General features: G+C 43.6%; 1 protein-coding gene across 1 annotated transcript in view; it reads left to right on the top strand.

The window, feature by feature from the left end:
- The first annotated feature begins 4,372 nt into the window (after positions 1-4,372).
- The window catches only part of LOC119303355, an 8,223-nt gene continuing 1,630 nt past the window's right edge, over positions 4,373-10,965 (top strand). Inside the window, exon 1 of the mRNA XM_037580476.1 lies at positions 4,373-4,912. Within this exon, the coding sequence (XP_037436373.1) occupies positions 4,475-4,912 (438 nt within the window). The 5' untranslated portion in view covers positions 4,373-4,474. The remainder of the gene's footprint in view (positions 4,913-10,965) is intronic.

Below are 10,965 nucleotides of genomic sequence, written 5' to 3'. Positions count from 1 at the left end.
GAAAGTGTCTAATTTGGTCTGCACCCGGCATCTTCGGAATCAAAGCCAACACCCCATAATTTAGGCGTTTAATGTCTATTCGGCCACTGGTGAATTCATTCACAAGGTGAGCGAATTGTGGACCCACTATGTTCCAAAACCGCTTATAGAAGATGACCGGGAAGCCATCAGGCCCGGGCGCCGTGTTCACCCTCATCTGATTTAGGTTAGCTGTTATCTCATCAAGCATGAAAAGCTTAGTGAGGATGGAATTATCATCGGCAGAGACCAATCACTCATTATCCCAGATTGAGTCGTGCAGAGATGTCGATCCCACCCCTAAAGATCCCAGAAGCTCCCGGTAAAACGCATAAATATGGGATTGAAGGGTGGTGCGAGTTGCTTTGGCTCAACAGAACTGAGGCTGCTTATTAGAGACCGAGGGCAGTCATCGATGAAAAGTATCGGAAGATAACCGGTGAGTTGAATGTCATAACATGCATGCATGTATTAGCTTGCTCAGTTTCTTCAATGCTTATGCATCGGATTTTCTATACCCTACATTGCCATGGCTGATTCATTACATCATTAACTAAAATTTGGGGGTGCGATGAAGATGTTGTCAGCTATTCATAGGTCAGAACATGGGACCAGGTTGTACCTTTATACCAAGGAGTAATTATGTGTGGCCACTGAAATAGATAGAGTTGAATTTATAACATGACATGGAACTGAGAGGATAATGCATATATTGTCTTGGTTGTATCATATATGAGCATTTTGATATTTGTTATTCGATTCTCAAGTTCATCCTATGATGGCTCCCTTTGTCCTTAGTCTAAAAGATGTCTAGTGCGGTAGTGATCTAGTTTCTATCCTTGGAAATATTTTCTTATGTTTATTGTTCTCTCTGCACTCTTTAGTTAGTTTGTATCCATGATATACTATATCTTTTCAGTAGTTTACCATAGTAAGGTAAGTTATTTTCTTTTTCTCCGTACTTAAAGTAAGCCTTGATTTTGATATTATGGTACCTCTGAAGTATCTTAGACAAACAAACATGGAAAATTGCTATGTCTACCTCTGAAGTCATATATGTAGTATCATTATAAAATCAGTCCATAGTCTCAACGTCTAAAGTCATATTTGTTTTCTTTGCAATAACTCCATGGTATTTTAGAATTATCATATTTGTCTATAAAATATGCACTTTGTCATGTACTATGTACGTATCATAACCAATTACACATGTCAAATGAAGAACCCAAGGGCACTTATAGTACATAGCCATATTTTGTAATTATCTAGTGACCGCTTTAACTCGTTATTATTGCTTTTGATGTTCCCAGATTGTTCCAAGCAATTCAGAAAGGCAGGTAGTCGTGATTCTAGTGAAGAAGAGTTTCATTAAGTTAGTGATTTTTTTAGAAGGAGGCTGAACCCCCGGCCTCGACATCAAACAAAGCACACAACCATTTTTACTATATTATTCAAGAAAACCTTATAAGATAAAACATCGATCCACCCAAAGCCACCTTCTACACGACAGGTGTCACTACAACTACAAGTTTGATGATGGGGATGGCCATGATCAGGGTCACTTGCTTTGACCTCACACCTGCGCACATCATCTAAAATCTAAGCAACAGTCCAGCAAACCCTTAGTGTGCACCGCATGAGCACGCCCCAGATAGAAGAACTGAAGCAAAGGGAGGAGTAAGCAACAGAAGCTCGGCAACAACCTGATGTAAAATTGCTCGAGGCCAAAAAACTAGCTTCATGATATCGAAAGGAGGCTAACAAATGCAACTCAGGTATGTATGCATGTGAATAAGTTAGGGAAAAGTCAGCAGAGTCACTGCCCAGTCAAAGGAAATTAAATGTTTTGTGGGAGAAAATGGTTCGGGAACTCAAATGGAAATCCGGGAATGTCAAACCACACCGAAATCAGTAATGAACACCGAAGGATGGTGATGGATACAACATGCCAAGCAATAGACATCTTACTACAAACCCCCTTCCTTGAAACACACTCAGTGATAGAGATAAGGATAAGGGGTTTCACTTCTCGTGACCTTGTCTCACTTTGTGCCAGATGAGTTCCCTTGTCCATAGCTAATTTATATTGTGTTTGTAGTGTAGGTCCATAGCTTATGTTAAAATGGCCATAGAATGACACTCACCACCTGTAAGTCTTGAAAGGCGTGATCAATTACTCGTTTGTTGTTTACGGATGATGGTAAGGAAGAAGGAATTGCTCTTGTTTCTATAGACTTGTCGATTTGATACTTGTTTGATAAGTTGTGCATTCCCTTTTCACAAATTCTCATGATACTGCCTGAGAAGAGAAGATGGTGTAGTATATATTTATTTGAGGTAATATTTTGGTCAAGTGACTACCGAAATCACTGTGAAAGAAAGGGACCAAGACTCCAAAGACTTCACCAAACCTTCAGTACCTTTCGATTTGAAGTGTGCATAGTATTGTGATGTACTTCTTCATCTAGGTTTATTAGTCCATGCATTTTGGGTCAAAGTTCAACCATAAATTTAAATAATAAAATATAAGTTATATGTAGCAAAAATAGTATCATTGGAAACTACTTCCAAATATGTATCTAACTATATAATTTTTGGGACATACCACTTATATTTTTCTATTTAAACATAACGTCAAAGTTTGACGTATAATAAGATGAGGACTAATAAACCCGGATGGAGGGAGTAGACACCTTATGAGCACGTGCTTTATTTATTCTGAAACTTCCCTACTACATTTTCCTCTCGACAGAGAATTCCAGTTCTCAACCTAACACAATAAATGTAATCCCTGTCTTTGCAAACTCTTGGACAATGGGCATAGTTCAACCTCTTACATAATGTCTTCATGTTCTTCTCTACCATGTTGCATGTCTTATATAAGTAAAGTTTTTGGTACTATGTGTTCCTTAAGAATTGTAACTGTATGCTCTAATAATATTGCTCGACAGTGTTGATCGAGAAAACGGTAAAGATTGTTAGGAATGATAGGCAGCGGGATTAACGGAAACAACAGCTTGGAGGGATTCTCTGTGCACAAAGTGGTATGTATGTCCGAGTTACATCTCCATGTAATCAAGCTACTAGTTACATCCAGATCCAAAAGAGATGGTCGACAATGAAGACAAAGATATTGAGAAGATGTGGAACCTCAAGGAATGTGGAGGACCTCTAAACCTTGAGAACATAAAAGCATCTAACCGTGTGTAGATGAAAACACTAGCTATGTGACCATTCCTAGTGCTTCATGTTGGATAGGGTTGATCGCCCATCTGCTGCACTAGCCTGACACGAGATCATGAAGGTTAGCGGGTAAGCATGCACATGCCAGAAGGAATGACCAAGCAATCTTGCTCATCATGTTGATGCACAAATCTAATGACTACAATCATCCTCTATTGCTGAAATTCTATGGTTGCCTGCGGAGGAATTTCAGTTTCAGATTTGTGAGCTATGTGTGAGTAAGGGTCGTTTAGCTACTTAGTGATTAAGACATTGACCTTTAACTTGTTTAGAACCTAGTATTTGAACTGTGATTGTTTTTACACTTGTAAAGATCAAGTACAATTTAGAGAAAAGGTTTCACATTTTATGGTCATGTTGATGTCAATAAAGAGGGGGCCTAAAAAAGCCGGTATAAGAGCAAGAATATCAATATGACATATAAGCTGCTAGTATCCGAAAGTACCCTTCTACACCCAAGCTCAAAGGAGCTCGGGATGAAGAGTAACTCGAAAAACATTTTTAAAATGTAAAAAAAATCTGATTTTTTTATTGAAAAACTTTGACAAATGTTCTAAGAGTTTGCAAAATTTCATAACGAAATGACATTTGTGGAAGTCGTGGCAAAAAAAAAAAAAATCGGTACTCCAAATACTTTCGAAAGTAGCATTTTCAGAGTATCCATTTTTTTGCCGCGGCTTCAACAAATGTGATTTCATGATAAAACTTTGTAAGCTCTTAGAACATTTGTCAAAGTTTGCATAAAAAATTCAGTTTTTTTGAATGTTTTTTAACTATTTTTCGATTTTACTATTCACCCGAGCTCATTTGAGCTCGGGTGCAAAAACTTCACGTCCGCTACTATCTCTCTTCTTAGAATAACGTTGGGAAAACATAAGGAGAGATATTGTAAAAAGTTATCTATCGGGAAGTTCAGTAATAGGTTTGAGTAAATAGATCAAGTATGCACAATTTTTAGAAAAGGCATATGCATAGTACCTTTAGTACCGAGTTTTTTTGCGGGATCCTTTATTACTGAGTTGGCTGAGATATAAATATATATGTACCTCTTTCACGAGAGTTGAGCCATTGCGATAATGATTGGTGACAATACATTGTGGAATGGCCAAAAGAAGTTAGGTTCCTTGGCTTATCATTGATTTTCTATTGATTGAAGAGGTAGCAAGTATGGCTTAGAGGCGAAATTAGGGGAGAGGCGCCTACGGCGGCGGAGATGGCCCCGGCGGCGGAGATGGCCTCGGCGGAGCTTGACGCCGGGAGTGCCTTGGAGAGGGGGAGCCGCTGCCCAGAGGGAGAGCGCGTTGTTGAGGGGAGGAATTCGGGGAACCACATCTCACTACTGGATGTGGACGACCTCAAACGAAGATGGCTTGCCATTACAGAGAAAGCGGGGAAGGGAAGAGTGGTGCTTCGGCGACCGCAAAAAGCTGTAGTTGGTAAGATGGATCCGATGGTGGCGGATCTGAAGAACATGGCGTGGGAGATCATTGAAGGCGGGATGGGGAATCGAAGGAAAGAGGAAAGCAGATCCCCGGAGAAGGAAGATCAAGGAGAGCCACCAGTGCAGAAGATCCAGGCCATCCCTGTGATTGCAGGACAGGCCTGTGCGCCGGAAAGGGAGCTCCACGACCAGAAGAGGAAACCAACAGAGGTACGAGATTTGCCTGCTATTCCTGAAATTATTGAGAAAGGGGGATGGGTGGTCACCAGAGAAATTGGGAAGGTCTCCATATGGTATGCGGGGAATAGGAATGAGACCACGCTTGTTAGTTTCCATCCCCGGTGATCGCCGGAATTTTTTTCGGCAAGCGACAGAGAGTAGGGAGGGATTTGGGAGCCGACAGATATGGAAAGGAATCACAAATTCCGGCAAGGAAATCAGAAGAGCAATCTTCGGATTCTGGCCTGGTTGGGCTATCTCCGGGGAAGGAAGTTTGTAGGAGACGATCTATATAAGGCTGAGAAACAGAGAAGATGGCCATCGAAACAAAATCACACCACCATATCCTCCTGTCGTTGTGAGCGCCATGGCTTCTGCAACCCAACCAAAGAAGAATACCGAAAGAAGAGCAGGAGCTGTGGAAGGGATAACCTCACCCCCTTTGTTCAGCGCCCTGGCAAGGGGCATATGAAGGAGGGGCAAGGTGTTGGAACCATGTCCTCTGCTGTCCGACGGGAGAGAGAAGAAGCTGAGTGATGGAGAAGGGTGGCCGATCGACACCACTGCTAGCGCCGGAGGGGCGTGACCAGCAGGTGGAGGAGGCAATGGGAAAGCTGAGCCTGCTAGACGAGGATGACAACGCTCTGTGGTGGACTTCAGGGAGGCTGCCAAGAACTTCTGTAAGTGGCTTATCGTTGCTGTGTATCTGACGTCCCAGGTGTACAACCCAAATGCCCTGTTCACCACCATGAGGCGTGTGTGGAAGCTGCGTGGTGACATGACTGAGAAGCCACTACTGGGCAACCGGTTTGTCATTGAACTGCAATATGAAGGTGACTATATGCACATCCTAAGAGGCGGCCCATGGATCCATGACAACGACGCCCTCCTGGTGGCGGCGCATGATGGCATGAGGGCGGCAGCGGAAGTCCCCGTCGACATTCTATCCATGTGGGCTCGCATCTACGAACTTCCACCGTTCATCATGATGGACAACACCCTTTGCGAGCAAGCGGGCGAGAAACTGGGAAAGGTGCGGCTGGTCCACACCAACAATGATGGTCGTGCCTTAGACCAGTTCCTCCGCATTCGGATCGAGAACAAGGTGATGGAACCGCTGAGGAGGTGGATAAAGTTGGAAGGTACAGACGGAAAAGATGCCCGGTAAAGTATGAGCGTGTTCCCCATTTCTGCTTGTATTGTGGCATCATTGGACACAGAGAGAAATCTTGTCTGATCATAGAAGAGGAGAATAAAGGGCGATTCTCTGCGGAGCAGCGTGCCTCGCCATACAAGATGTTTGAGCACCGGAGCTTCTATATGCCAGGGGAGGTGAGCAGTGCCAAGCGCAATCTCCAGTTTGGAAGGCACCCTTCCCATACTCTTTTGATGGAGGTAGAAGATGGAAGTAAGAAGAAAACAGGGAAGACAGTTAAGAGGGGAACCAACCTGATGGTGACTGATAATGAAGAGTGGACGATGACTGACCCCATAATCAAGGCAGTTGTGAAAGGGGTGGTCACTGCTGTGGATAACCTGAAGGCCAACGAAGATGCTGGAGTGGCCAACGTGCTCGGGATAGCTAACATTCCTATGCATGTCAATCCAGAACAACATGTAAAGTCGAAGACAAATTGGATCCAGCATGCCCGTTCTGAACATTCTCGGGCTAGCAGCATTGGACGTGGAAAACCTCTATTCCAGGCGGCCAAGAGGAACCTAGGGCTGGGGCGCCTAGCAGCTGCAATCAGAGCCGGGGTGGCTAAGCATAATGCTGGTCTTGCTGCTGGTCGTGAGGCTAAGAAGACTTCTGTTTCCCTAACTCACCAAGATGGTGTTAATGGCCTTGGAGTGACCATCCCAGCTCTGGAGGAGTTGGGGGTCGCTGCAAATCAGCCGGTGGTGCTGCAGCCAGCTGCTAGGGGTGCTAGGGATGGGCCAGTGCAGGTGGCGCAAGCCTACTCCCTGATCCGCGACTACGGCAGGAGTGACAGCTCAATCTGTTAGGAGCTGTATGGTCCAAATGACACCAACAGCGCTGCTTGCGTCTATCGCCGGAAGAACCAAATTCTTGGCAAGCGTATTGGAGAGGATCGAGCTCCAATGGAACTGAATGATGAAAACAACCTGCCAAAGTTCAGCTTTGAGAGCAGCAAGAAGAGCAGAGGATCACCCTTGGTGACGCTGGAGGAGGTGACTGGGAAGGAGGACGCAAAGAAGATGGAGGCAACCAGCCATGGGGCCGCTGGTCAACTGACAGGCGCGAATGAGCGTGCCTGTCGGGAGCCCTGACGATACTTTGCTGGAACCGCCGGGGCTTGGGCCGACCACGGAAAGTTCAAGAATTGGTGAGGCTTGTGCATGCTCAGCGTCCAAAAAATTTCATTCTTTCTGAAACTTGTCAAAATAAAAAGTTTGTTGAGGGTCTTAGATGGAGACTAGGTCTCCAGAATGTAGTTTCCTTTATAGAAGATGGTAAAGGGGGTGGCCTAGCACTGTTCTGGGATGAGAGTATCGAAGTTGAACTCTTTAAGCTAGGTGAGAGATTTATCGATGTATTCATTTGTAATATGCCCTTTGGAATAAAGTAGAGATACACGTTTGTTTACGGCGAGCCCCGCACTCATATGCCCCACCATATGTGGGATCTCATGTGTAAAATAAAACTTTTAACTACGCCGGGACCATGGTTGATGGCAGGTGATTTTAATGAGTGTATGTGGCAGGATGAGCATTTTTCTAGGACTCGTAGAAACCAAAAACAAATGCTTGATTTTAGAGAAGTCCTATCCCACTATGATCTTCATGATCTAGGTTACATGGGGGCGCCTTGGACCTTTGACAATGGCCAAGATGGCTACCACAATGTTAAAGTTAGACTTGATAGGATGGTGGCGAACCCGGAATGGATAAATATCTTCCCAAACTTTCAGATCAATCACATAGTCAGTACAGCGTCTGACATAGCCCCATTGATGTGTGCTGGGAGCAGCAAACTGTACGTCAACCAGTTAGTCAAAAACGCAGATATGAAGCTTTCTGGGAAAAGGATAATAAACTAAGTGAAGAAGTGGAAGTAGCGTGGTCAAAAAATCGTCCAGCCAGAGATTTAGGTGATATTATAGCAAACCTATCAGGTGTGATGAGCTTTCTCCACAACTGGAGCAAACACAATTTTGGTTCTATCCCAAAGAAAATAAAAGAACTTCAAAATAAAATTCAAGCAATCAGTAACCGTAATGACAGTCATGCAAACTCAGAGTGAAAGCGGCTGAGAAAGGAATTAGATGACCTACAAGATAAAGAAGAGATTGCTTGGCGGCAAAGATCAAGAGTAGAGTGGCTTAAAGAGGGCGATCGAAATACAAAATACTTTCACCGAAAAGCTACTTGGCACGCGAAGAAAAATTCGGTTCAGAAGCTCCAGGATGAGGCCGGTAACATCATTGGTAAAGAAAAGGATCCGGAGAACATGGCCACAAGATTCTTCCAAGAGCTCTTTACACAAGATGATCAGGTCGAACCCAATATAATTCTTGACCATGTCCAAGGACGGGCTAATGCTGAAATGAATGACACATTATGTAGAGAATTCTCTGACGATGAGATTGCAAATGCATTATTTCAAATCGGCCCACTAAAAGCACCTGGGGCGGACGGCTTCCCGGCCCGTTTTTTCCAGAGACACTGGGCTACCTTAAAAGAGGATATTATTCGTGCTGTCAAGAAATTCTTTGCTGGCGGAGTAATGCCTGATGGGGTGAATGATACAATTATAGTTCTTATACCAAAGAAGAAAGATCCAGTTAATTTAAAGGATTTTAGACCAATTAGTTTATGCAATGTTGTTTATAAAATCATAGCTAAGTGTCTGGTAAATCGTGTTAGGTCTTTGCTCGAGGATATTATTGCCCCCACTCAAAGTGCTTTTATTCCTGGGAGGAGGATTACGGATAATGCCTTGGTAGCTTTTGAGTGTATAAATACTATGCAAAAGTCATGTGATGCTAAAGGGTCTTTCTGCGCTTACAAGTTAGATTTGACAAAAGCGTATGACAGTGTGGACTGGGACTTCCTTGAGGGTGTTTTGAGGAAATTTGGCTTTGCAGACCAATGGATCAGATGGACAATGAGGTGTGTGACGTCAGTAAAGTACGCTGTGAGACTAAATGGGACTCTCCTTCAGTCCTTTACGCCATCTCGGGGCTTGCGACAGGGTGACCCGTATTCCCCTTATCTATTCCTTCTCGTCGCAGATGGTCTCTCTACATTGTTACACTCAGAGATTAATAAAGGTAACATTCAGGAGTTTAACATATGTAGAGGGGCCCCTGGCATTTCTCACCTATTATTCGCGGATGATAGCCTGTTATTCTTTAAGGCAAACCGGGAACAAGCCTTGAGAATTAAGAATGTTCTAACAAGGTATGAAAAGGCTGCCAACTTTTAAGTCCCAGTAAATGCTCAATTATGCTTGGTAAATCCTGCAATCAGGAGGAAGGAAAGAGTGTGGCACAAATATTAGGTGTGCAGAAAGTTGATTTCGAAGAAAAGTATCTTGGACTTCCGGTTCCTGAAGGAAGGATGAAGAATGGTAAATTTCAGCCTATTAAGGAGTGTTCTCTGAAGAGATGTATAGACTGGTGTGAGAAATACCTATCCAGTGCGGCGAAGGAAAGCCTAATAAAGTCAGTAATACAGGCATTGTCCACCTATGCTATGAGTGTGTTCAAATTCTCTGCTGGCCTGTGCGAGGAGCTCTCACAAATCATTAGAAACTTTTGGTGGGGTGATGAAAATGAGAGAAGGAAGATACATTGGCTGGCCTGGGATAAGCTTCTAAAACCAAAAGATAAGGGGGGTATGGGTTTCTGGGACCTTCGCCTATTTAACCAAGCCTCCTTGCTAAACAGGCGTGGCGACTTATTCAATTTCTGGACAGCTTATGTGCCATATTATTGAAGGCGAAATATTATCCACATGGCAACCTGGCTGATACTGCCTTTATCCAAAACGCGTCTCCGTGCTGGCAAGGAATCTTTCATGGTCTGGATCTTCTTAAAAGAAAGGCATTGTCTAGAGAATTGGTGTAGGTGATAAAGTTAAAGTATGGAGGGATAATTGGATTCCAAGGGGAAATCTAAAAATCTCCAGGAAACAATCTCGAACTAGGATAAAATGGGTCTCTGAGCTTATCGACCCAGTGTCAAGGGCATGGAACGAGGAATTGGTTAGGAAAATATTCCTACCTCATGATGTGGATGAAGTGTTAAAAATTCGTCTTTCACAGTCTAACTCCGAGGATTTTATTGCATGGTATTTTGAACGCTTAGGTGTATTCTCGGTTCGTAGTGCGTACAGGCTGGCTGTTAATGATAAGGATGGGAATTGTGATAAGGGACAAAGTAGTACTGAGCCATCTGGAGAAAGAAAGATCTGGAGTGTGCTTTGGAAAGCAAATGTTCCCCCCAAAATTAGAAACTTTGGATGGCGTTTGGCGACAGAATCTCTTGGAGTTCAGACAAATAGACATAAGAGAGGTTTAGAGATATTCCCTACATGCTCTATCTGTGGTGTGGAACCAGAAGATGGATACCACGCGGTCATGAGATGTACTAAAGCTAAAGCTTTGCATGAGATCATGCAAGAGATCTGGACGCTCCCTAAAAACACTGAGCTAACATGTACGGGACGTGAGTGGGTTCTCCTAACTCTGGCAAAGGCTAACGAGGAGGAGCGGTCACACCTACTCTTCCTTTGGTGGCGAGCATGGCATCTCGGAAATAATATTATCTTTGGTGACGGGAAGGCTACAATAAAGGCATCGGCGGAGTTCCTACAAAGTTATGCTAGCTCTTTTGCGGCGATTAAAGCTGGTATGAGTGTTTCTAGCCATAAAGGAAAAGGAAAAGGAAAAGTTATGCCAGACATCTCAACTCCGGAGCCTAAACAGAGACAAGGGGATGATCATTGGGTGAAACCTAAGTCAGGATGGCTTAAATTGAATGTCGACGCTAGCTTTATTCAGGAAACAAACTATGGAG

This window comes from Triticum dicoccoides, chromosome 5A (genome assembly GCF_002162155.2).
Source record: "Triticum dicoccoides isolate Atlit2015 ecotype Zavitan chromosome 5A, WEW_v2.0, whole genome shotgun sequence".
NCBI lineage: Eukaryota > Viridiplantae > Streptophyta > Magnoliopsida > Poales > Poaceae > Triticum > Triticum dicoccoides.
The sequence above is the reverse complement of the archived record's forward strand: the minus strand, read 5'-3'. Positions and strand labels throughout refer to the sequence as shown.